The 27,733-nt window shown below is 40.7% G+C and overlaps 1 protein-coding gene across 3 annotated transcripts in view; it reads right to left on the reverse strand.

The window, feature by feature from the left end:
• Positions 1-21,264, reverse strand: part of CA10 (carbonic anhydrase 10) — a 213,025-nt gene extending 191,761 nt beyond the window's left edge. Inside the window, exons 1-3 of one of the 3 annotated variants that reach the window (XM_030015108.2) lie at positions 20,970-21,264; positions 20,094-20,234; positions 19,748-19,835 (exon numbers count right to left, since the gene is read on the reverse strand). In XM_030015108.2, coding sequence (XP_029870968.1) covers positions 19,748-19,808 — 61 coding nt within the window. In that variant the 5' untranslated portion in view covers positions 19,809-19,835; positions 20,094-20,234; positions 20,970-21,264. Of the gene's footprint in view, positions 1-19,747; positions 20,235-20,338; positions 20,459-20,969 lie in introns of those variants that run through there. The other 2 variants (XM_030015106.2, XM_030015107.2) reach the window with 2 other exon arrangements.
• Positions 21,265-27,733: the final 6,469 nt, after the last annotated feature.

Here is a 27,733-nt window from a genome sequence, read left to right on the forward strand (position 1 = left end):
AAGGTTAGGTCTTTCCTCTCTTTCCCATACCTACCTGGTTCTCAAACCTAATTTTCTCCTCTCTTTCCTTCTCTGCATCCCCCATTCCACAGTACCTCATTTGGGCACAATCTCCTCCGCACCAACTGTCTGCTTGTCTTCCCACCCCAGCACCTAGCACAGCTGTCTCCACCCAGCCAGCCAGTCCCAGTTATAGCAGATCCCAAAATCCAGCCCAAAGCACTTCATTTGATAAAGATGTAGATTTCAAGTTTATCAAGGAAATCTGTTTCTGTCAGATGCTGACTCCATTTTTATCACACTTATATATGCAAATACATGTATGTGTGTGAAGTGGTATACATCTGTGTACAAATGTGCATAATATTTGCAACCACCATAAACAGGAATGTAATTTATATGACGGAACAACAGCAGATCAGATCAAATAACCTGGGAAGAATCCAGTGGATGAGACATGAGTGCTTCCTTTGAGAATGGGTTACTGAAGAGCTTCTGGAAGTAGATGATGGGATATGCCTGGGGAAGTGAGTACCCAGATCAGCAGTTGCAGCAGTAAAAAGAAACGTGAGGAGAGGGGCAGGCACTGAACTCAGCAAGGACAGAACCAGGGGCCACAGCTATTTCGCTGAGCCCCTGCTTTTTAGCAAAGGTCCTGAAAGAAAGTAATCCCAATGGGGGAAGACTGTGAAGCACTGGTTAAGCTCTAAGCTCCTAACACCCACGGACACTTCTTGTTCCGGATTTTTCACACTCTCCTCCATTCTTTGGCAAAGGATTCTCAGAACTGCTCCATGCCCCGTTATCCCATACCCTGGATGCAGGGGCAAACAACTTTGGGAACTCTTGATCTGCAGCAATAGTCAGCAGCAAAAGTATTGGAAAAAAGAATTAAATAATAGGCAGCAAAGAGAGATCCTTCATCTAAAACCTTCCAGCCATTACAGCTAGAGGTTTAGGAATCTCCTGAGCCAGGGGTTCCACTGTATTAACCTGGGAATAACTGAGAATAATAACATCTTCTCACACTTGCTCAAGTTCCCTTGGTACCTGCAGAGCAAAATAAAGCCCACGGCTCTCATCTCTAGGACGAGACAGCCTACAGCTAGTACAAGTCAGATGTATATTTAGCAATATCAGTGGAGCTGTGCTGACTTACCGTGCACAGTATCATTTAGGTTGGAGTAGCATCCAAAAGCTCCAGTTAGGACAACAGCTCCATCCTGTCCAGAACTAGATGAATACCTACAGTCACACGTGCCCTATACCAGGGAGACAGGCCAGGCTGCCTTCATATGCTTCTAACTGGGCGCTCCTTGAAAATGATCCTGAGTCTGCAACATGTGCAGAATGCAGCTGTTTGTATACTCCGCTGCACCGGAACATGAGAATTACTTTAATCTATCCCTTGCGAAATGCCCGCCTTGCCAATATACCAAAGGATAGAACTCAAAGTCTAATGATAAGGTATAAAACATACTTTCATCCTCCAGGCTCTAAGTATTTGATGGGCTCATCAATTTCTGCCTATCATAAAAAATTTGATCTCAGCCCTGTAGGCTCAATAAATAGAACATTCATAGTTCAGACATCTTTAATGGCCTGTAGAAAGTTGCTAGCTCCATCCAGCTTTTTCAGGTGACATTTTGAACTTTTTCTCCTTTTGGGGAGGAAATTAGGAGAAGAAGAGAAAAAAGAAGAGGTAGTGTACATTCATCTTCCTCCTTTTTTATCATGCATCAGAAGGAAATTGATATTTTCCTGGAGACCACTGGTATTTAATATGCTCTTGAGTCAGCCTTTTCTGATACCACCTTTCCCTGTGCTTTTTTCATTGAGATATTTACATGTTACTTTAGACAGCTTATATAAGAGTCTTCAACAATGCAGAAATGCTGAGCATGAAAATATGAGATCCATACTGTCATTTACATCATAACTAATCAACTCTATGAGAGGGATCATTAAGTTCATCATAAACATCTTTATAAAAAACTGTTTTGAGGCTGATAAAAGAATGAAAGCAAAGTCCAAGTCCCAAGTTCAAATGATGTATAAATCCCATTCTGTAAATAAAAAGTAGAACATTCTCTTGGGAGCAGTGAGAAATAAAACTAACTGTTGCCCTTCTTCGGAACAGCTATGTTAGGTAAGGCACAAGGGAAAGGAGGCCACATAAAACACTTGTAATATTTCAGCATCACCAGAGTTTAACCTGGAAAGGCTTTTACTGGAAAGCTTCCAACTCTGCCAGCTCTTTGTTACATAGTGGATTTTATTCCACAGCTGAAGACCTTCAAAATAACAAAACCATGCAAAGGAAAAGCAGATTGACTTTTTGGCAGGAAGTCAATGTGCAAATACTAATGAAATAATCTTAGTCAGACTCCTCAAAGGTCAACAGCTACATAGTGAAGAACTTTAGAGCATTTAAGTTATTAACAATTTTGTCTTCAAGGATTGACAGTTTTTGTGCTTTAAGTTAAGGGTTTAAAAAAAAAAATATCAAGAGTTGATGACTGAACAGACAAGCTCTGTCTATCTCTAGCTCTGCGATTCTTCAGATAAAAAGACTGCCTTTTTCCTATGGAAGCTACCAACCCGATTCCTATCTATTTAGGACCAGAACCAAAAGCAATTAGGAAAGTGGACTGTCATCAATGCTCTCTCTCATTTGTTTCTGGCAAAGTCCACTATGAAACACCCAATCTCAGTGCTATCTTCCATTGCCAGCATCCTCCCTGTTAGTCTATATCCTCATTCTTTTATCTATTCTTCCACTCTTCCTTTATTCCACCCCTCACAACTAAATACTCTTTATCCCCTTTACTGGTGTACTCCTGTCCTTTTTCCCTCCTAACTCAGAACTAAGGAATGAGCGCAGGCAATGACAGAGGGTGAAGAGAAGAAAATTATGCTCAGGAAAGACAGTGAATGACCTTAAAACTGCCTAAGCTTTGAAATATCTTAGGTGAAAGTCACTTGCTGTCCCTGCAGTCCAACTTTGGTAGTGAAAGTTAGTGGTAAAACCTTCAGCAGTTTTAATGGGATTAGAAGCCACTCTCCAAGCAGAATTAACCACAGCTTAGGTTTTCCAGTTACTCAATTACTTCCAGTTACACAGCTTCAGTTCTCATTTGTACCACTTTAAATGACGGAGCGCTGATAAATTTACTGTCTTGCACCTATATGGCTCAGGATGAGTCCTACTGTGCTACTGACAAATATAGTATCATTGGCATGTTGATAATTAAGACAACGACATATTTTCATACTTAGGGACACCGCTTCTATTAATTGCACATGAAAGAGCATTTTGTCCCACTCTTGATTGTATTACTTTTAATTTTCTTAAGTTGGAAACTTAAAAAAAAGGTCTTATTTTCTTGGTGCTACTTTAGATGGCCCCTTCATTTTGCAAATCTCCATAAGTGTAACACTTGCCTTTTTGTAAATCACAAGGGAAAATGTGCATGTAAGGTAGGGAATCTTCTTGCCTATGCTCAGAAATTGTATTGGATAAATTTAAACTAGGTTTACTTTAGCTTCTTCCAAATAAACAACCTAAATTAATACAAACCAGGTTAATTTCATTTTACAAGTGCCTATACAGCTTTTTGTAGCCCTTTATTGAAACTGATTTATTTAAAATCACTTTTTATTTAGAGTTTGCTTTTAGAACATGAAATATCCCTAGCCAACAGAAAATCATAAACACAAATACAAAATACTAGGAAAGATTACTGAATTTCCACTCCTCACTGTGCCCATTTAGAACAGCTCAAACGTGGAAGGGTTGAAGTGTTTCTTCCTGTAAAAATGGTGGGGGTAGATCTCATTTCCACTTAATGTACTATCCACTTTTTAGCTTCCTTATCCCTAACACAGGTCAACTATGAAAGAAATGTGAACTAAATCCTAACCTTCCATGAACCATGGAATCAACAACAACTTAACCTTTCTGATCTAACACTTTACTAAAGAAAAGAAAAGCTTAAGAGAAACAAGATGGGAGCACCCTATTTCTGGCTATATTGATGTGTTTGGGATTGCTAGTCAGATCCCATCAGTTCCAAATCAGAGTAATAAAGAAGCCGAAATGAGAATTCTGATCTGCTAGTTGGATTTCTGCATCTCACCACCAATTTGAAACATACAGAAAGTGAATTCCACACTGGCACAGTGCCCTTTCAACTTGCACATCAAAGCACTGCCTCTTCAGACAAAGATACGTTCAAGTTGAGAAAGCCTCAAAGTAACGTCTATATACCTCATCTATTTAAAGAGTGTCATCGCTGCAGACAGAACAAAAAGAAAAGCTAAGCATTATAGAGAAAGTAATCTCAAGGAAAAGCAAAGGTACCTCAGATGAGACATGTAAATGGAGGTGGGAAATTAAGTGGTGCAGATATATAGGTTTAATGTCCAGCATTAAGACATTTATATAAAAGGCAAGAGCTGTTGACTATGATACTACCTAAGTGCAAATACAGCAAGTCTGAAAGAAACACAGACATTTTACCCAATCTGTGAGAAAGTGGCACATACCTGGACTTGGCAAAATTAGAAATATTTCACCGATGTATTTCCAACTCTACTGCTATAGCACTCAAAACACACTGATAGTGAAAACTGCTCCTGAATAGCACAGTAAGTTCCAAGCTTAGAAGCACTTACTGCAGTAACATGGTCTGTTTCCCAACATCTTTGCAGTCCTTGGAGAGGTGTAGATGCAGATTTAATGAGCAATGCATACCATCTGTTAATGTTGCCTTTAAAAGCAACTGAGAAAAAAACAGCAATACCGGGAGTGCAAGAGATGGCACAAGTTTTAAAAAAAATGGACCATCAATAATAGGGTTCTCTGTGTATGATTGCTGTAAAAACAAATACCCAGAAATGAGCAGACTACATGTTTATTTTGCAACTGTTAAAATATTTAAGTCAGTCTTAAACCTGGATTAGAACCAAGCAATAAACATTCAGGTTAACAGAGCTAGCGGGCATATTACTTCTGATCAAAAGCCAAACTCACCAAAATGATGCATCCCAGGACCTGATCTTGCAGTAACCATGCTCTGGGCTAGCTCCTTTCTCTAACAAACTAGAACAGATCTTTTGAGACATGCTGATTTACATAAATACAGTATCTGGCTGCTTGTTAGTTTACACTCAAGCCAAGCAGGTAAAAACTGCTATTATTCTAATACAGTAGTATTTCTCACTTACTCAGTGGAGTTATTTATAACTACTTTGGATGCTAGACAGTGGACAGTCAAGCCCCTGGCCCCTACAGTGTCTAAACAGAGAAAGCTAAGTCTGACAGCACAATACATTTTCAGCTACTAGCTAGGGTGATTCAACTTAACTCTGTGAAGCCATTCCATAGGCAGTCACAAATGGATCCCAGGGATACAGAGAAACTACCTGGTGTCTATCAACTCAACAAATGCTCCATTCGTTTGCAATGTGGACCTGATTAGGTAGGAAGAACTGCTCAGTGGCTGGCCTAAGGGCTAGCTAAAGATCAGGGTACTGTTTTCCACCCTACTGTCGGCCTATAATTTAGACCCAGGTCTAAATCACTTCCAACATGCGGTTGAAGCTTCAAAGCCTGTCTATGAAGCTGCAAACATACACTGACTCCCTTATGTTGAGAGTTTAACTAGTGTCTAGTTCTCACAAATTAGTCTTCTATAGAACATGACCTGAGGACAGGACTCATGTTTAGCCAGTATCAGGTATTTCTATCGTAAGAGGTCACTTTTCCCTTTCAGTTTCACAATAACTATTCTCATTGATCTATTCACCTCAGCGACTGTTGCTTTCACTTATGATGCTGAACTCTGATTTCCTATAGGGTAAGGACTGTAAGGTAATTTCCTAATAGGTAATTTCCTATTAGGTAATTTCCTAATAGCTGGCAGGACAATAACTTCATCTTTTTCATCCAGTCATATACATTTCAGTCTTACATTAATATTTTCTTCTTCCTCAAGAGAGCTTTGAGAAATTGCCAAAAATCCATTTAAATGCTTTGGGTTTACTTCCATAGTCCCAGTTTTATTTGAACACAATATTAAATCTGGAGGGAAAGAAATAACTAGAGGTCGATAGCTTGCATGATGAGTTATCTTTGGCCTACTTTATCCTACACAGCTTTCTGACAAGAACAGATGTAAAAGCTCTTTGCAGTCCTTAATCAAGACATACTATTACTGAGATAACCAGAAGGCAAAAGAATAAGCCAAGTCACCAGGGTTCAGAACCAGAGATGGTTGTATGAAATAAAGTGTTTATTTTAATCACTAGAATTCCCTGACAGAGTTTAAGTCAATTATAAAGTTAAAGCCATGTTACCTTGCTGTTTGTTAGGATAAACAGGTAGAATACATTTGTAGTAATTCAATAATCATAAAATTTTATGACATACTGACCCTTTAAATCAGAAATGCATTATTTTTCAATTATTTTAATGGGTTATTAATTTATACAAATTACAAATACAGCTTAGTCTCCTTTCCCAAGCAGATTCATGCAAGTGCAAGTAAGATGCAGATGTATACTTCCCTTGGACTTTTCCACATCTTCTGTAGTGAACACAAAAGCAAAAAATTTCTGTTTGTTTTCAGCACATAATAAGAATTAAAAACACATTCAGAGCAAGACATAATTAGATGACAGTTCAAGCGTGCTTCCTATTGAAGAGGTAGTCACACTGCAGTTTAAACAAACACCAAAACCTAGCTGTTTAGAGCTAGACTGTTGTCATTATTTATTCAATGAAAACCAGTTTCTTCTTCTGTATGTCAGGTAGACATTGCATATATCCACACCAATCTGGCTGGCACCAGGTACTTGACTCATTTCATCAAAGGAAATAATTTTTAAAAGAATGTATTTTACATTCTTCTAGAACTCAAAATCAAACTCTTCTTTTTTTAATTACACTTTTAGAATGGAGTATTTCACAAAATTACAAATGCCTGAAAGCCAAAACAATTCCAGTTTGCAACCTTAAGCACAGATGTGGTAAATAGGGCCCAAAACATGTACATGAGGGGCTCCATCCCTCTCCTTGCCTAATGTAAATCTATCCACTCAGATTAAATGCCCCCACAACTCTCCCAGCCACAATCGCAGTCTGATTTCTTCAACATGCTATTCCCTCTCCCCTAATTCCTGTCTCTCCCATACTGTACTTATGGAGATCTGTTAAAACTCTCTTCATGCATCTTATTTACAGATCCCTGCTGAAACCCAAACCACTACACTGTTATGCCCAGCGTTTCTTCATATCTCAGTAGATGAACTGTTTCCTCATTTCTTTCCTCTCTTTTTTTTTGGGGGGGGGAGGGAGGTACATTGTTTTCACCTGGGGAAAACTTCTTACACCTGCACAGAAATTAAGTACTGAAATTATGTATAACTGTGCTACATCTCTGGGAATAACCCTGAGCCCTGATACTCCAAATACTGCGCTAGTTTAGAAAACATAATTTCCCAAAAGCTTGAACAGCCATTTTGCTTTTGGCCACATTTTCAAATGTCAGTAAAACCCACTTGAGGAGACAACCACCACTGTTAACAGCAGGCAGACTGAAGGGAGATAGTGGCTATTTTGACAGTTAGGGACAGTGGACACCATTTGTAACAAAGTAAAAAACAAGATTTAATTTCTATTGTTCTTATTTGAGCTTCTACCAATGCCAGCTCATATCTAAACATAGTAAAGCTTTCTTCATCCACATTCATTTAAAACAATACACACTTTTACTGTGCTATAGAATAGTATAAATAAAAAAGTATAAAGTTCACTTCCATTCAAGAACAGCCAAGATCACTGTCTCAAAGAGCAATAAATAATAGGATACTGCTAACACCAAACATCAAGAAAGATAGTTAAAACCATTACAAATCCATATCTCTCAGTAACTTAACAATCTATACGTTCAGTCAGTTTAAAAGATCTAGGAACAGGGGTTTAGTGGATTAGTAACAACAGACCATTAATCTCTGCAGCCTCAATTTTAATCCAGCAATGACCAAAGTGATTGAAAATCATTCTGACCACATGACTAGAAAAGCTCCTAAGCACGGTTCTCTCACATACCTGAATCTCAGCAGCAGAGGTCACAGTATGTTTCTAATGGGACTATTTACCAAGAGACTTCTGCTTAATACTTAACTAAACTCAATGCCAACTTTTTTGGCAGAGTAATTCCACTGCACACTACCTCTGTGAACTAAGGGCTGATTTGAAGATTTTATGTTACACTTTATTTCAGCCTATATTAGCAAAGCTTGCTTTTTTCCCTGGCAAAATATCCAAAACAAACTTGTGTAAAACAAATACTTTTTTTTTTTCCTACATAAGATTTTAAATAAACGTGTAGGAATTGATGACTGTCATTCCAAGCAAATGCCAGGAGATTATTTCTGTACAGTTTATATAATATCAGTGAAAGTTATATGCAAAACACTTGAGAGTTTTAAAAATAATGCAATAGTATTATGTTATATACCCTGTTTTTATACATAAGAAATGCTATATTTCAAAGATTTTAAGTTCTGGAGTATTGACTGACTAGAATCAATTCTTAGGTGTCCAGTAATGTGATGATATTATGTGATCAAGACACACTTCATCATTTGGTCCTCCACAACAATTATCAGGGTATCAGTAAAGCAGCCATTGAAAGGGAGACCTTTCAAAAAGGATTTAAATTCAATTGCTATTTGCTGTGGTCTGAAATCTGAGTCACAAGTTCTTCTTCAGGAGCATTAAAAGGAAAATGCTGACTACCTTGTCAGACATGCTCTTTTATTACTGCAAAGTAAGTAAGTATTTAAAAACATAAAAACACAGTAGACATAGAAGGTCCCAGTTACACAGAGTAAGAACTAAATATTGGAGAGTTACAAGCATGAGTTACGAGAGTTACTTGCTGCTGTTTGTGAAGCATCAAGTAGAGCCAGAGCAGGACAATGGCTGGAGGAGAGAAATGAGAAATCTTGCAGGGTCTGTGCTCTTTGGTACTTATAGCCCAAATATATAAATATGATGTAAATGTATTGTAGAGCTTTGTCCAGCCATATTTATAAATAGTGCAATACTTAAGTAAACTTTCTTGCCCATGGTAGAAATTTATTCATAATACCATATATGAAGCCTTCCATCATTTAAAACATGAAGAATTTTTCTACTGATACATACTGACTATGCTACCACCTTCTCTCAGCAGTAGAGAAGACATGTTTGGCTTGTTTTGGTCCCAGACAGAAGGACAGACAGAACCTCAAGTATTTTTATATATCCCCCACAAGAAGTTTCCTATATCAGTCTGCCTAAACTCTGCTTATGCAATCTAGACTGTGCCAGCTGCTTGCACAAAACTGGCATGAGGTTTCCCAAGCACCACTGTTGGCACCACCTGGTAGAGTGGGTCTTCCCTCATCACGCAACACAGCTGTGCTGGTGTCCATCCACCAGTCAGGCCAGGCAGCCCCACAGCCCAGGTCTGTACACAGGATGTTCTCTTTGTATCAGGACTTGAGGTCTGATCAAAATAAAATTAAAATTTGTGCTGGAAAAAAAGTGGAATGGAAATTCACATATGAAAAGCATTGTGTATTACTGCTCATCTCTTGTTATCTCACTTTTTAGTTTTTTGTTTTGTTTACCATAGTCCAGGGGAAATCTGTTTACTATTGTGAAAAATGGTATCTGTTCCATTCAGGGCATCCATAAAGTGAGAATTAACAAATTACAATCAAGATTATTTTAGTTCTGATTGTACAGTTTCTCTTACTATGTTAGTCACACTAGAAAAGTCCTACCTTCACCTTACCACACAAAGACTGATATGATTTCACTTGGATAAAAAACTATTTTCTACACAACTGTATAATTTAATCAGAGATTATGAAAATTTCTGCTCATCTCATCTGGGCTTTTCCAAAGATTTTGTATTATTCATGTATTATACTACTGCTACTCCTCGCTTCAGCAAAGCACTTCAGCATATCCTTAATCTGTTTTATACAATTACATATTAAGACTCAGATACAGCAAAACACTTAAGCATGTCTTTTAAGTTTTGCATTTTGCTGAATCTGTGTATTAATGTATCACAATAAAATCTAAAGAGGATGACTAAGTTTTTAGCTCGCAAGTATGAAAACATACTTATGCTACCTAATAAAAATAAATCATATTATTTATTACTCTGTTTTGCATCCTGTGTTCCACAGTGAGCTAAATACCTGTGACTCTAGAGCAAAGGCACAATTACAGACTGGCAAAGATGAATTGTTAACAACTTGGAGAGAGTGCCAGGGGGGCTACTGAAGATAAAAATTATGCATCTGCAGATAACTTTAAATCCCACTTGCAATTACTAACTGCTACATAGTACCCTCAGGATCATCTGGGCAAACGAGAGGAGACTGTGGAGTCCTTGTAGATTACTTTGTTTTCCAGCAGGCACAAAAAAATACTATAACAATAAGATACCACTTATAAATATGAATGTGAAAAAAAAAAACAAAAAACCACAAATGGTGAAGCCAGTTGAATATACTGGAAAATAAAAAGCAGGAGTTACAGACATCATGGGCAAAATGCCCTGGGGTGAGGATTTCAACCCCCAAAATAAATTCACATATGTGTATACAGCATATCCAACAACTGCATCAGTATGTAAAGGAACCTGTTGGTCTGCTGAGAGACCAAATTTCAAAGAGGAAATTTAGGGCCCGAACCTCTGGTGCCCATTCGTTACTCACAGTCACAATAAAAACATAAAGAGGCCAACTGAATGAATGTTAATAATTTAAGCAGAATTTAAATAACACACGATTATGGAGGAACCTTGCGTGAGTCTGAATTTTACCTTAGTATCACACTGACTCCTGGAAACCAATTTAACTTAAACTCTAATTCATATAATTCTTAAATATACCATAATTATACCTCACAATAACTTCACTGCTATTACTATGAAGAGAAAAAATACCTTGTAATACACAGGCAGAGACAGAAGAAGGGATCCAGCCTCTGAGAGGAAACACCAGGCCCCATTCTGTGACCCTTCATTCCCGAGGAAGCCACACAAGTTTAAACACTTGAGGATAAATCTAGCTGAAGCAAACTGCATGAAGTCAGGAGGCAAGGGAGCAGAAATGACCATGAACTTGCTGCTCAGCTGGGCCTCAAGATCTAGAGGCTTAAAAATGGTCATTTTAGGTTTCCTGGCGCCAGACTGCCAGGTTTCATTGTCCACTGAATTCGTAGAGTGTGCCCAGCTGCAGCCGTCCCCTCTCCAGTCAGAAATCGAAAGGCAGTGTTAGCTCGTAGCTCACCGAAACCGTTTTCAGGAAGATGTTTCTAGAAGTTTGCAAGGGCGGGCAGTGCCACGAGGGCGGTAACTTTCCTGCGGGGCACAGCCTCTCGGTCTGCCCACATGAGGAGCAGGTGCAGGGGACAGCCACGCAGGTCAGCCACCCTCCTGCCATCGCCAGGCATGTCTGTCGTGAGGAAACACGTCCCCGGCGAGGAGGCAGGTCCGTGGTCAGGCTGGTGGGTCCAGTCAGCGAGGCGAGGTGAGGTGAGGAGCAGCAGGGCACATGGCTGAGGGCAGGTGAGGGACCAAGGTTAAAGGCAGCTCAGCACCGCTGAGGCACCAGACATGGCTTCTTGCAGTTCTCTCCACAGCTTGACCCAAGGCTACTCAGCTGTGCAGGATTAGAGCTAACACAGAAGCAGCAGCCAGACCCTGGGAGCAGTGGACGAGGCTGCAGAGCCTGTAGGCTCATCCCAGGGCCTGTCACTGCCTTCCCTCCTGACCCTGGCGCCATGGAGGCCTCGTGCTCCCTCATTTCAGTGAGGTGATTCACTGTCTCAGTGAGGTGATTCAGTCTCATACCCTGACCAGAAACAAGGTGTAAGAGTAATCCTAGTGCTGCAACACAGAAATGAGAGCGAAAATGGACTGTAGTTACTTAAATTGCTGCTGGGTGACCTTTCACATGACATTTTACCTCAGTTTCTCCATCTGTTAAAGTGTGGCCAAAATTGTATGCTCCCTGCAAACTGTTCCGAGCCCTGCCACCGTAATTTTTTTTTTTTTTTTTTCCTTTTGGAATGAAATATAAACACAAAGCTCTTCTCATTCATACCTTTCATTCTTAGAAAAATCCAGACCACACAATCCTATTCAGAGAAATATGCTGTTAGTAGCTGTTCACACACTCCCAAGCAGCAGGATTAGGACCAGCATAGGGTCAATCAAACACCTTTTCTTCCTCCAGCAGCAGCAGCCCTTTCCTTCCATAACTTCAGCCTCCCACATGGGAAATAACACACCTCAGCTGCAAATGATATGACCTTCCACCTATGTATGAACAAATAGCTCATTCTCCATAAAATTTCACTTTCAGGGGACACTACTAAAGTATTGTTATCCTCTTCTGCTAGCAAGCACAAATATTCGGCACTACCTTTTTTCCTAAGGAGAGAAAGTTTCTTTTTTCTGCCATGATGGCAAATGCAAATTAATGCTCTTTCTAGCGGCCCAAATATATCACCTTTCCAAACAAAATTTAGTTGTGGCAGTAGCAATCCTTCCTGACCCACTCCTTCCATTACCCAACTGCCATCCTACCAAAAGTACAGCTATCAGGCAGGGTTTGCTGGAGGACATGGTCATTCCAACATCACTTCAAATGGTGCAGTTTTCCATAGTCACACATACCGAAAGACCTTTCTCTATTACTCATTATCTTTTTCTTGTAGCATGAATAAGGCAAATTCTGTAGCAGTCCTGCTATGCTAGTCTTTCTACCCATGGCAGAACAGAAAAACTCCATTCTGATGACTATTCTTGAAGCAGAACAGGGCACTACAGCAGTTAACAGTAGGAAAGAACTTAAATTGGAAACAAGCCACAAAACTGACAAGAAGGTGTTTTTTCAGAAACTATGTTTCCCTCTAAATCCATCTACTCAAACGCTACTTCCAAAAGCTAGAGATGTCAACACATTTAGAGTGGAAAAAAATGGATAATGTTGCTTAGCTTCCTCTTCCATGCACGTGCTTACAAGCCACTTTGGACCAGTCAGTGCACAACTCTATCTGTTCCATACTTAAAAGCCAGATGACAAACATGCAGTACCCTGAGCTTGATCAAGTTAAGCACTAATGATAAAGGGAGGAAGAAAGAATGTCAAAATGAACAGATAATATTATGGGTATTATCTTATCTCTATGCTTACCATAGTATCTTGTTAAAAAGTACATTCTACTTATTTATTTGTGAATTACACACAAATGCTGTGACATTTTTCTGGCAATAATATTACAAAATATAAAACTGTGGGGCATTTAAGTTTAATACTAATTTTACTACAGAAATACAAATGTTACAGATCCATTAATTTAAACCAGAAATGTTTTCATGTGGAAAAATACATCAAATGAAAGCATTTCTTTTCTTTAATTCTGACCATGCAGGCACCCAGTACTTGTCTACCTGACCAGAAAAGCTACTACACTACATAGAATATAGGTCTAAAATGCTTCAGTCCTCTATTTTTATGACAGTCATAACTTGCTATTTTGTCTTCAAGAAATTCCATTAAAAGACCCTTGACAGCTTTTTAACCATCAATGATTAAATCAGCAATAAAACATTCTACTACTTTGAATTCAACTGTAAACAGGTTGGGCTGAAAATTCTCCTAAATGCCAGATTATTATCCTTTTTAAAAAATTATTTCCTATTTATTTACCATTAATGTTTCAATTTATGTATCACAATGGCATTTTTTTTTGCTAACTGATATTCTCCACTGTATGGACAGGCACTTTTGCACTTTCTGATGGCATTACAATGGAAATGCAGTCATGCTATACAGTGTTGCCTCTAAACAAGTCATTTAAAATTTGATTCCTATTTTCTACTCCTCCTTCCAACATGATGTATAGTTAAGATAAAAAGAAGATAGGAGCAAAATAACACTTATCACAGAATGTCAGTGTTGTCCATAACTAACTGTCATCTAGTTTTGTCTGCTGCTTGAGCTGGTAATGAGATAATGATAAAACAGTTTTATATAGTCTTCTATTAACAGCCCAGATGGGCCAATCATCCACTTCAGTCTTTGCCATGTTAAGTTTAGCCATAAACAATCAGTAACGATGAAAACAGCAGCTCCCTCCTCAACTAAATTACAAACTTTCAACCAAGAAAGAAAGCGATACTTTGACCAATAGCAACAAATAAGCAAAACAGCCTTTTAGGGTAAGCAGAATTCCTTATTCATTGGTATACAAGGAATATTCATAATGCAAATAGAAAGCCATTTCAATCCTCGCTGAATTTAAAATCTAGCTGTTGTAGATTTAAAAACTGAAACCTTTCCAAGAATATAAAGGGCAAAACTCTATTACATCAGTTGTATCTTAAAGACTTAAATAATACCCTTAAATTGAGAGTGCTTATCTGAGTTGGGGTTTTATTCCTGTTTTTAATACTTTTGTCTTGGAGGCTTGGTATCTAGTTCAACTGCATTAACAATGAGGCAACACAACAAGGTAAAGAGGTCCCTTTGAAAAATGGGTATCTTCATCATTGAGATTTGAAAGTAATAGCAGCAATTACCAGTTTCTTTCCATCAGTTTATTGGAAGGAAAATAGCTCAGCATAATATGTGCAAAACTATTCGTAAACATTCCCTTCTACTACCTTTACATGAGCTAAAAATATATGTGTTGTTTTGGCACTTAGCGCCTATCTGGTCACGCTCTAGCTGTAAAACTAACAATAAAAATAGAATGATGAAAAATACAGGACATGAAAAAAAAAGTAAAGCAGACATTTATAGGAGACTCCAAGGCTATTTCCATAGAATTTTAAAGCAGAAACATCTTCACACCTTTTGAAAAGGCGGCAACATCTCTGAAGTGAGAAAGCATTCAAGCGCTAAGGAACTGAGAGTCTTTGGATCCAACATATGGCCTCCATCCTGTGTTTGAGTGTGAGCAGGAGGATTGAATCCACGTGGATTTTCAGTAACATCAACAAACCCCGTGCAGGCATGAAGGTTTGCCCACACACATGAAGATGTGGAGATGGGACAAAGCAGGAAAAAATACTATAACGGATTGGATGCCAAAAGCTCTTGATTGCCCGATGCACCAGGCTGCATGTTATACCTTCCTATATGTCTAGTGATTACTTCCTCTCATGTATATATATATGTATCTGTGCTATGAATAATTCCTTCCCCTAGGATATTACATTTCTCACTTAAAAGTGCCAGAAAAAGCTATTTCTGTGACACTATTTGAGAATAATTAACTTGGTTTCAACGTTTTTGTCCAAACATAACAATGAACTATTCACTGTTAGTTACTAATGGACATTAGAGCCTTGATATTCTTCTCTTCTACACTACTTTAGCTTGAATTATCTCAGGTTGTACAATGCTAAGAGAAGAAGAGTTATCAGACCTTACAGAGCATCATTCAACAGACAATTCAAGCCCTGGCATAATTTAGAGTTCCTGTAGGACAGCTCTGTGTTATGCCAGGTAATAAGAGCTCAGAGACTGCAGAAGCAGCAAGACAGAAAATGAAGTGCAACTGTACTCCAAATACACCCGTAGCCCTCAATGCCAGGAGATGCCACATCAGATGCTCAATACACAGTGGAATTCCTTGATAGACGGGGTTTTTCTAATACCAGCTTAGTTGTTCATGCCACATGATTTATGATCCCTGTGTGCTGCCAAACAGGCCAAAGAAGTTACATCATAAAAGGGATCTTCCCCTACGTGACTTGAGGATGATGGCAAAGGATGAAAATACTTCCAAATAATAAAGGAGCTGTAGCAATTGCATGAATTTCATCCATATCAGTTCCCACAAGCCAAAACAGTAAGAGGTAATATATCAATTCAAAGGAAGCCACAAACATGTTGAACATGCAGATTTTATAAAGCATTTTGTTGATGGATTAACAGAAAATGTACACAGAAATCTTCTTAATCAATAGCCATGACAGTAGCATTTTCTTATTTCAATGAAGTATCCTGCAAGGGTTTGAAAACAGCATCCTCATTTTTTTCTTGAAATTGATTGTTAATATCTAGGATCACAAAAAAATTGCTCATGGTTTATACAAATGACTATGCAAGCAAAGGTGGCAGCCATTATGGGATCAACAACATTCCACCTGGAAACACTAATGCTAATTAATTTTTGGTGATCTTATTACCCAGGAAGGAAATTTTGGACATCATACCAACAACTACTATCCTCTTTCTATATAAACAGTATAATCCCTGTGCCATGACTATCTGCATCTTCAAAGGAACAACAACCAGAGAGGTCTTATTTCAGCATTCTATCTACAGGACATCTCCACTTCCACTACCCTGTGTTCCTTCTATGCTGTAGTATCATTAAAAGGAACAAAAGTCAGAATACAAACCATGACTATTTTTTCTCAGACACTACAACTCAAAGGAATAAATATGCATCATGACTTTGAAGGAAAGAGAGGGTTTTCATTTCTTTCTAAAGGATAGAAATTGTTTTCATGGTCCTTCAATCTGTTCTTATTTCTCATTTGCATCTGCACAAAGAAACTAGATTCTCCTTTCAGACAAGCAATTTCAAGTAGCAAAAGCCTTAATTCAGTATGCCAAGAAAACAAAAATATTCAGTTTACGAAGTTCACAGAGAAATTATTTCCCAAACACAAGGGCCAGTAATTAAAAAAATAAATATATATTCCTAAATCTCAGTATCATTTCTTCCAAACCAAGCAATCTATCACACATACACACATGTAACTGACTGATAAAAAATGTTAGGTATAAAATATTTTGAAAAAATATATGCCTCTTTTTAATACATGAAATCACTTTCCATATACTAAGTCTCACAGAAATTCATGCATGAGCGACACCAAAAAGCCAATTGTGTAACTTCATTATTTATTTTAAATAAGAAACACAGCGTAAGTGCTACATTCAGCATAATTCATATTTAAATGTCATGTAAAAACACAGCAAAAGGCACTGTGACATAACACTGAATCTATGTTTAATAAGTAAGTTTACTAATACTGATAGACTAACTTAATAGTCCATCAATTCAGTGACTGACATCATCCCTTTGAACAGCAGCCCTTACTTAATAGGCCCTAATCCAAATAACCACTGGAATTAGTAGGAGGGCCATCGCAGGTTTAAATAGACACTGAATCAAGCGTTTGCTAATGTTCAGGAAAGATCCATGCACTGAAGAGCAGTCTCGTATGTTCACTGCTGAAACAACTGACTTAATAAGAAAGAAAAAAAGAAAAAAGAAAAAAATAATACTACCACACTCCCTAATTCACATTCCTGTAATTTGCAGCAGTGTGCTCAACTAGTGGGTTTTTTAAGTAACATGTTGAATGAATGACCAGTGCTGAAGTGCTAAAAATGCACAGTTTCTGGAATCCAGTGTCGAGGCAAACCTTAACAGGCTTCATTACACCTTCTCTTACTTTACACTGCTATCCAGACATCCCGGCTAGATAATATGCTACAAAACACGGTGTAAAAAGGATGACGGAAGAAAGATACAAAGCATTAGTGCCAGTCAGGTATCTACAGATGTTAATCCTTTTTACTAAGATGACAAATACTAAGAATTCCTGAAAAAAAACAAAAATCCCTAGGAAAAAAAAAAAAAAACAATTAAAAAAAAAAAAGAAAGGCTAAAGCATGCACACATCCTCTGTGTGGGTAAAATGAATTATTGGAAACCACAGCTTTAACCATACAGCAAAAGCATCCCACCATTCACTTATTCACTTTGTTCCCCAAAAAAAGGAACAAAAAAAAAGAAAAAAAGAACAGAGAGATGGATGTCAGTCTCTTCTTAGTGCTAGAGGGAGATGGAGAGCGACGAGAGCCCCTGCAGGACTGATCCCACTATCGGTTTGAGAAGCCTGGGTTCCCATGTCTGAAGATGAGGGAAGGAGGGGGGGGAGATAGGGAAACACTGGCAGCTAAATGCGTGGCATAAGGACCTGCACAGAATGGGACAGCTTCTTTCTGTCTCAGGATATTACTGTCAGAATGGCCAAGAAAGCGATGAGCTTCATTTTTTTCCATTCTCACTGTGGTACTTTAAGAAGTGCCTAATTTGAAGAGAACTGGACAGGTGGCATATCATGCTGAGCTAAATAGATAAGTGTGAGATTTAAATGACAAGAGGCAGCAGGTTTTGCTGTTCTAAAGAGCGACGGAGTGAATTATTCTGATGGTACCAATGGGCACAAGTGGAAGGTCAGCCTGGGGTGCTGCCAGTGTCACCCGGGTGCCTGGTAGCAGATGGTGCCAGTCTGTAGGGATAAAAGAAGGGCGGACGTACCCCGTGGGCCGATAGCAACACTATTTGCTCAGGAATAAAAAAGTTCGGGGGCAGGTGCAGGCAATACAAATTAACATAGATGCTGCCACCCCAAATGTTAGTGTAAGTGTCACCAGTCCAAGGGCTGTAAGGGTGATCAGCCAGGAAGTGCTGCAGAAAGCGCAGTGGGGGCTGGCACTGCCAGAGCGAGATGCTGCAGGTGCTGCTGCCTGGGGGCTGCGGCTGGGAGATGGCCCAGGCCAATCTCTGCACGGTCCCAACGGAGCTTTGGAGCTCCCTCTCCCTAAGCTCCTCCAGGCTGGACACCGAGATGTCCACCAGGACCCCATACCTCCCCCTCGGCAGTGCCTTGCCTGTGTTGCTTATGTTCCCGTTTCCGGACTTATGCAATGACTTGAGGGCAGAAGCAGCCTGCAGAGAAGTGGAACAGCAGGAGACGTAGGCAGCCTGGATCCCTGTGGGGCTCCCTGAAGTGTCCCAAACTAGAAAACTGGCCACCTCCCCACTCCTGCCTCCTGCAACATAATTATTCCAGCATGACTGACGTGACAAATTAACAAGGCAGCCAGGGCTTTTGCAGCAGAAGGGAGTGTTTTCCCCAAGAATAAATTGTTCCAATCCTTTACGCTAGACACCCGGCCGTGCCTATTCATTAATTGGACAAGCTCTGGTGACAACTGAAATCACCCGACTTCTACATACTGGAGGGGAGAGAGATATCTGCAAGCTTAAATGAGAAGCCTAAAGCTGGAATCCCAGCCACCAAGGAGTTCTTTGAATGGGACTTTTTTTTTTTTTAATTCATTTTCAGAGCACGGCCACAGTAAAGCTCCTTTTAAAAGCAGAGGCACGTTCTTCAGTGTTATTCCTCCCTTTGCAGACCCTGAACTGTGGTACCAGAACATGACAACTCCGCCAATGAACCGCAGACCTTTTAAGATCTGCAGATCAGCCGAGTTTAAGAACTTCAGGAGCTATGAAATTCTGGGATTACTGCAATGTTGTGATTAATTATCACAATCAGTTACATTAGGAATTATAAGCATCTGCTTAATCAGTACACTGTGGTTATTTATTGCAACGAATGTATCATAATTCCTACACAGGTATTGGAATTAAGGTAGGGGGAGGAATTGATGTTTGTTGATTTCTGTTACGACCCACTCACAATACATCGTTCATGTATTTTTCAACTGCTATTTTGATTTGGGTTTAACTGTACCTCTTGCCCCTTATTAAGGGGAAGCCAGGGAACCCTGTATGGTATTTCTTTCTCCCTGCGCCCCCGCCGCCCTTTCTGTGCTAGCTGCGTACCTGAAATGCAGACGATGAAATTCGCTTGCAGAAGAAAAAGCACCTCCCAAACAATTTCCATCCTCCGATTCTCATGCCAAGTGCATCCCTCGGCGAAAAAAAATAACAAAGATCAATATCGCAGTTTGAACGATCCCAGCAAATTTCCTTTCGGACTTGCAGACTGTATTCCCCAGATGTGCTGACAACACATGTCCGAGCTCTCTCTCTGCACGGCTCAAGCGAGATCCCTTCCCTTCCTTCACCCTCCAAAAAAGACCACGAAGCCAACCGCCAGCACCGGGCTCTTCCTCCACGAGTGAGAAAAAAATCCACCAGATTTCCCAACAAGACATAGACAACAAACCCCAACTGATCCGGTCCGGAGAGTCTCTATTCCAGGGCGGCCAGGTGCAAGTTAACCCCAAACTCTGCACGTCTCAGCGGGGCAGTGCCAGCATGCCGGGGGGAGGGAGGCGGTGGAGGGAGGGGGTTTCCTCTCCTGCTGCTACAAAATGAGCGGAAAGAGATTAATACCCGCTGCAACGCGTTCGCCACCCCCCCTACCCACACCCCCCCCCCCCCCGCCCTCAACCCCGCATGCTACCGCACCTCCACCGCGCGGAGCACGTAGCAGCCGGCTCCCTCCAGCCCTGCCGGGGTTTCTGCAATCCCCGGCGAGCCGAGGCGGCTTTCCGCCAGGCGACTGCAGGGGTCGTTCTTGCCCCGCACACGGAGCTGCCCTTCCCCGGCCGGGATGGCCCCGCCGCCACCTCCCGCGACCACCCCCGCGGCCGCGGCCCCACACCCGCGCCGCTCCGGCCCCGCAGCTCGGCGGCACAGCAGCGGGAAAACGCCCCGGGAAGGGGAGGTGGGGGGGGGGCTAGGAGCTCTATTACATTGGCGGTCGTGTGTCCCCCTCCTCCCCCAAATCTGAATTGCAGAAGTGCAGAGTCTGCAAGCAGCGGAGGCTTGCGTGCATCGCCGGCCGGCTTCGCTAAGAATACCAGTATTTTAAAACTTATTTAAAGAAGAAGGAAAAGAAAAACCAACCCAAACTTCTCGCGGTTTTGGTGGTAGGAAGGGCAACAAGCGGATACAGCCAAGAGTTAGCGAAGTACTTGCGCTGCAATGCCTATCTAATTGCATTCCCCAATCCACAACACTTCTGCACAGATATTCCCCCCGTTCCCCCCCCCCAAAAAAAAAAGCAGCGTCAGTTTTGGGGCAATCTCTTACTTACCCCCAAATCCTCCTGCCTTTTTTTTTTTTTTTTTCAGCTCATCGGATCTGCCACTCCTGCCTGCAGTCCCAAAAACAAATCGAGGTCAAGCTCCGAGCCGCTTGCTGCAGCCACCTACCACCACCTTAGCTGTAAGGAGGTACCATAGCTCGTTGGATTTCCCCCCTCTTCTTCCCCTAATTCCGACTATTTCGCCGTTTTCCCCGAGTAAGAGACCGTGCTGCGGGGTGCCGCGGGCCGGCGGGCGGCAGCGCCGGGCACGGCGGGGCTCGGCGCGGCGGCGCGCACGGGCGCGGGCCGGCGGATGAGCGAGCGAGCGCTCCGCCGCGGAGGCGGTGCCTGGGCGGGCGGCGGCGGGGCCGCACCGCGGCAGGGGGGTCTGCGGCTGGGACCGGGCCGGCAAAAGCGGGGAGGGAGGGGAGGAGGGGAGGGGGGAAGGTAGCAGGAAAAAAACCTCCCTCCCGCACGGCCGCCTCGCTTGTCTGGCTTCTCAGGCATATTCCAGAAGCTGCTGCTCACTTTGTTTAAAACGTGGGTCCAATTTTTTTATTATTCTCTCCCCCCCCCCCCAAAAAAAAAAGAGGTGCACCTGACGCGGGGAGAGACTGGGTTTCCCGTTCTGCGGAAAGGGAAACTGGGCGCAGAAAGGCAGCGTTGGCAGAGTCAAGGGGCTGCGGGCTGGGGAGCTGCACGGCGCGGGTAGGTGGGCAGGGGGCTGCCCCGGGCCGTAGCGCTCTGCGGGGTGGCTCGGTCTGTCAGGAAAAAAGAGAGGGAGCAGGGGCTTTGGGCTACAAACAAAAATCCCGGCTCAGGGCAGGTGTGAAAAGGTGATCCTGCAACTGCTTCGACTGCGGATGCCTTCATTGATCACTGTAAGGCAGAGGGAAGGGGGAGGGAGAGAGATGCTTTGGGTTTCAAACTGATATCCCAGCTCTTGGCAGGGATGCAGAGGTCATATTACAAATACTCCAGCGGGGGATGCATGCATAATAGATTGAACATAGGTTGGTTTATAAACAGTTTTCCAGCCCAGGGCATACTTGTAAAATGCACCTTTGTCTGGATTCTAGCAAAATGAGGACGCCTGGATCTCTGTATGGGGAAGGAGAGGATCTTTAAGAGAAGAAACCACAGGCTAGGTTGTTATTTTCATTGGCTCTGAGAAATGTGTAGGAGTCATAGGTTTCAAGTCATCCTGACGGTATTTAATTGCAGTAGATCAGATTTCCTGAGTGCTTCAAAGCAACTGCATGGGACAAAATCATCACTATTTGAAAGGAAGAAGTGGAATGCAGGCACTTAGTAGTCAATGTGATTCTTGTGTTCATTTTGCTAGTTCTCAGGGTAGTGTAAGTGCTCTTTGCACTGCAGCAGTCTTTGCTGATGTTTACTCCATCTCTTCTCACGGGTTATAAAGAGACTTGGGATTTTAACAAACTAATCGCCATCATCCGCCCAGTGAGAACAGTGAGGCTGGATGCAAGGCAGAGTCATACAAGGCTTCAGGGACAAATGACTTAACTTAAAGCATTCACATATTTTTTGATGCATTTTTATTAAACAGTGGGACTGTGCAGCAAGAGGGATTTCTCTCCTTGATAGGATTGCAGAATGCTGAGTGTCATTTGAATACTTAAGTTTAGGCAGCTGAGAGTTATCCCTCTTGGGCAAAATGAAATGCATAGGATTTAGGGAACTAAGGCAGCCTGTGGGTAAGCAGGCATTTATCAGGTATGCCATTATATAGATATGCTTTTGGGCACTGAATCAGTTGTCCAGAAGCACCAAACTAGTATAGATTTTTAAAGAGGTTGAAATACGATTTGCATCTGGTTCTTAAAAAGTTAATGAAATAAGGCCTGCAAGGAGTCCTTCTAAGTCATTGCTTTAAGATCACGTTATCTAATGAAGGCTCAGATCAGCAGAGGAAACAATTCTTATTGAACCCGAGACCTTGTTTGTTGAGTGTCCTGTGTTTTCAGTCATGCAAAGTAGGATATGGAATTCTCTTCTTTATGCCTTTTTAGAATCCAGGTTAGTATCTCCTACTCTGGTATTGTAAAAGGCATGGGTAGCATCCTCTATCTGTAGTCTAGATGTATTTAAGCATGCTTTAGGAAATGCTCAGTAAATGTTTCCATTGATATTTACTAAACTCCTTTACTCAAATAGATGAACTTTTTCCATGGATTTGACTGTAAATTCTCTTTTGGGCCTTCCCAACTAATTTCTTACAATAACATTCCAATCCAGAACATAATAAACCCACAAAGAGACCTTATCTTTTATATTTACACACACATCCTTGTTCTTAAACTAGTCTCCTTGAAATTATGGCATTACATGTGAGAAAAGAAATGTCTCAAGCAAGTGCAAGTGAGATGACCTGTCGTAAAAGGGTGTGTTGTCCATTAAGTCAGCAAAGAATTGAATTGGTGGCAAGAGAGAATGCCAAATCCTAAGTGGCAAGCTCATGTTTAATTCCTATTGATGTCAGTGGAATTTTAACATGTAGTTTAATGGCAGGAAAAAATTAGGTAGTTGATGTTGGCTGCGAGCAGATAGCCAAAACTCCCAAATATATTAATTTTTGTGCATCTTTTTACTGTGCTATGTTTATCGTCCTCATGCAAACCTTATACTTATTTCAGTGGCCTGTGATAAACGAGTAGTTTGTGACTCAGCCTGAAAAATCTAAGAGGGATCAAAGGCAAACTGAAAGTTTTCTTCACCTGGAAAATACAGTAGTGAGCTCAGAAACATGCATTTTTTTAAATCTAGGTAAATAATAATGAGTTCATTCTGCTGTCATTTACTTGCTGTGATGTTATTTGACTGGCAGTGGCCTTAAAGCTTGGTTTTGAAGTCATTATGTCCATATTGGCTGCTGCAGCTCCACAGGAAAGCTTAGTTCAATAAAGTTGAATGGATATCAATATGGGCCTATTCCAAAGCCAACCGAAATCAATTGGAATATTTCTGCAGAGTTTGATGAGTTTTGGATCAGGCTTTCACTGTAGAATTTGGCAGACTATATTTGATCCCAAGGGAAATGGTTTGATTTAGTAGGTGTATCTGGGGTAGAAGCAGGACATAAATCTCCTGTGTACATTGGTGGTACATTCAAAACAGACAAAAATGCAGGCTGCAACATCAATTTTTTATTGTATGAGTTTCCATTCAAAAGTCCTTCTGTAACTCACTAAAATGAAAGGGTTTGATATTTGCTGCGTTTATTTGAGTTCCATTCATATTTATACAGTTGGCTAAACTTCTTAAACTTAATCTTGCCAACCCTTAGGCTGTACTGAAGTCATTGGACTACTTGTGTGCCTAGAGGTAAAAATCACTGCAAAGTGGTTTTAGACAGGTCTCTGAAGCATGTTTGTATATTTTAATTGTAAGCATTTTACTATCTAGAAGCTGCGGCTGGGTTTTCTGTCAGTTTAAGACTACCTAACGTATTAATTACAAGCTGGACACCTAGTTTCTTCACGCCAGATTTACAGAGAAAGACTATTTGGTTTAGCTATGCAAGCAGAGTTCAAAAAGTACTTACAAAATCTACATGCTTAAAGGTTTTTATACCAACATAACACATTCTAATTCAGTAAAGCGGAATTAAAGTTGGTACCTTCTCAGAGGAGCCAGCATTTTGACTCATTTGACTCAAAATTAGCTTGGAGCAGAAAAGATGAATTGTAGAAATTGTTTTGAACTGGGCAACTTCTGAGCAAAATGGGTTGAACTGTGGCTTACCCTGTGTCGATGGAAGTGGTTGCTGCCATTCATCACTACTGTGCTGCTGAAGGTTCCCACTGGTCTGGTACAGCAGCTTGCCTGTGCGCTCCCTAGCTCATTTCTGTCAAAATAAGTCAGATCAGCAAAGGCCTGCTATTGAAGTTGTCTGAAGCTTCTGGCATGTTTCCAGCAATTAAGCTGGCAGAGCTGGAACAGTTCCTGCTCTTACTTGTTTTCTCCTGTCCCAGGGGCTGCTGGCCCCATGGCAGGGATGATGGAAGAACTTGTGAGTCAGCTTCTGAATTGCCACTGGGAACAGCCTAGGATGTAAGCATGAACCGAAATCAATGTTAAATCAAAATCAAAGAAAGGGCCAATGCTGCAGTTCACTCAGTGAACTTCCACTCAGGTGGAAGAAAGCTCAAGGGTCTCCGAATCCAAATGGGGATTTGAAGATCATCCAAAATCAGCAGCCTATTAGTGTCCAGCTCAGGGAACTTTACCAATCTGTTTACCAGAACTGGACCCTAAGCACTATTGAAATGAGAGTGGTTGCTTGGAATAAATTATCATAGTGATAGCATTGAACCTTGCTGTTGTAAATCACACAAATATGACACTGTTACTCCTTGTCTTAAGTTCATTCTCTATTTACACTTATGTTCCAGGTGGAACTTGCACTAATAGTTTTTTATTGCAATTAACTGATTTTTTTGTAGAAGACAGAAAGGGCTTTTGTGTTTAGACTGTACATTTGAATGTCTTTCCACGCAAGTTCCGAGTAACTTCAGATGGGGCAGTAAAATATCATAACAGATTGCAAAAACCTACCAGAAAAATTCTGTGCATTCCATGCAAACATTTGAAGCTATGATTAAAAATTACATACATATTTCTTTTAAAATAAGAAATAAAAATTTGTCTTCTCAAACCTTTGGTACTTATTTGTTTCCTGTATGTGGAACTCTAATCTCAGGGAATAAGTATGGGATTATGAAAGAATTTATAGTCCTGATTGTGCCAACATTGACTATGTGGCTTCTGACAACCTGTCTGTATCTCGTCATCTTGCATTTATAAAATGGGCTACAATTCAGCGAGGAGTTCAGTAAGACCAGGTTAATAATTTGAAGTAAGAAAGGCAATATTGACTTTTGCCACTTTCAAGGATAAGAGTAGCTCACAAGTGCCCCAGCTCCCTTGAGGCCGTATAACACAACTGGCCAGCAAGTGGTGAGGCAACGCGGGACTCGGCCAGCCTCCAGTCCTCCCTTGCTCAGCTTTATTGATGCATGGGGCATGCTGCATTGGTGGTCCAAGTCAACCAAGAGGGATGGGGGTCAAAGGCTCCACTTTAGCATTGTTGGGATTTCATCATTGTCAGCAGTCTGCTGCCCATAACAATTTCCTTTTTGGCTATGCCTGAACACAGTCCTCATAGTCATGTGTCTTATTTTAAGCTTTTAGGTAGCCCCACTCAAATTACAAAGATGTTTAGCTACCTTCTTGGTTCAGAGGTTAAGCAAGTTAATATTAGAAAGCCACTAGCAACAACTGAGTTGCTGAGAATATAACTATAAATACTGAGCGATAATATTGCCACTTAATTTCTAGTGCTCCTGTTCCATATATTGTTACTGCCATGCTTTCTTGTATTTTCTGAGAATATCTTCAGTGCTTATAAATAGTGCTGACCTCACTAAGGAAACTGATAAAAAATTTAACGTATCATTGTAAAAATACAGCCTCTAAGAATCCATCAGTGCAATGGAGGAAGAATTAAGGTAATTCTTTTCTTGTATTGATGGTCTTTATCAAAACTGAGATGGAATTTACATTTTACTGGTAGAGATAATGATGCAATTTATTTGAAGTTAAAAACACCCCCAGCAAAGGAACAAGGAAGATGACTGGCAGTTAACTATTAAGTCAATCAATGTGTTTTTCCTGTGAGTCAGTCTATTCATTATCATAAAGACTTATTTTCAGTCTAAACCCCCTTTTTCAAGTCTGAACTCCAGCAAACAGTGTTAAGATATCAAGTATTTGTGAAATAACATTCTTCTAATTCAAAAAGACATATGTAAACTGCAGTGATTTAATTTTTCTGGAAGTGAGAAATTAGTCACAAAAGTGTTTAAAACGTCATGCTATCTTGCAGTTCCTCAATAAACCTCAACAGGTTCTTTGGGAGTCTTGGCAGCTTTGCGCCCACAGAATTAGGTTTTTTCTGAGTAGGCATGTAGAGTGCGAAAACTGATTTTTTTGCTAGTGTCAAAGTCACCAGATAAAATTGACTTCAGGTGGTGCAGTGATTACAGTCCTTGTAATATTCTGATTTTGCACAGCTGGGAAGTATATTAGTGAACTTTGCCTGTTAAAAATAATTAAAAAGATAAAAGAACAGGATTTGGAGGGGCGGGGTGTTTTTGTGATAACTGACTGCAGTGTAGTCCAAGAGTGGTGGTGGATGATGAGAAGGGACATTCTTTTAATCCAGCTTTTGGCTTTGACTCAATTCAGAGACTTGATGGAGTGATGTAAATTGTACCAAACTCGTAGTGTTCCAGCAGGGTCATTCTGGCAAACAGGGGTGTTTGGTCTGTACTGCTGCCTCTTCTGTGTCCCTTTTCGTTTATCTACACACTTAGCCTAGCAACCACAGATGGACTGGTTTAGCGCACTGCTTGCAATTGGACCTTGTCCCAGAATCCATGCAAGACCATTTCTGCCACATTCAAGGCAACTTTGCTTGGTGTAAGGGAGACAAAGTTGCTGTCATGTACCTCAGCATGTCAGCCTGTGTTTCTGACTATTTCTAAAGCCACCTGCAGTAGCTACAAAACAGGAAAAGAGACCTTCCTGCTTTCTGTTCTTCTGCCTCCATCCTTTTCCCTTGCAAGTTTGAACTAATTAGAAGATCAAAAGCAATACATATTTTTTGATATTGAGGATTATTTGTCATCTCAATCTAAAAGAAAAGGACACACATCTTGAAAATTATTCTGATATGGATCTTACTG

Source organism: Aquila chrysaetos, chromosome 5, assembly GCF_900496995.4.
Source record: "Aquila chrysaetos chrysaetos chromosome 5, bAquChr1.4, whole genome shotgun sequence".
Classification (NCBI taxonomy): Eukaryota; Metazoa; Chordata; class Aves; order Accipitriformes; family Accipitridae; genus Aquila; species Aquila chrysaetos.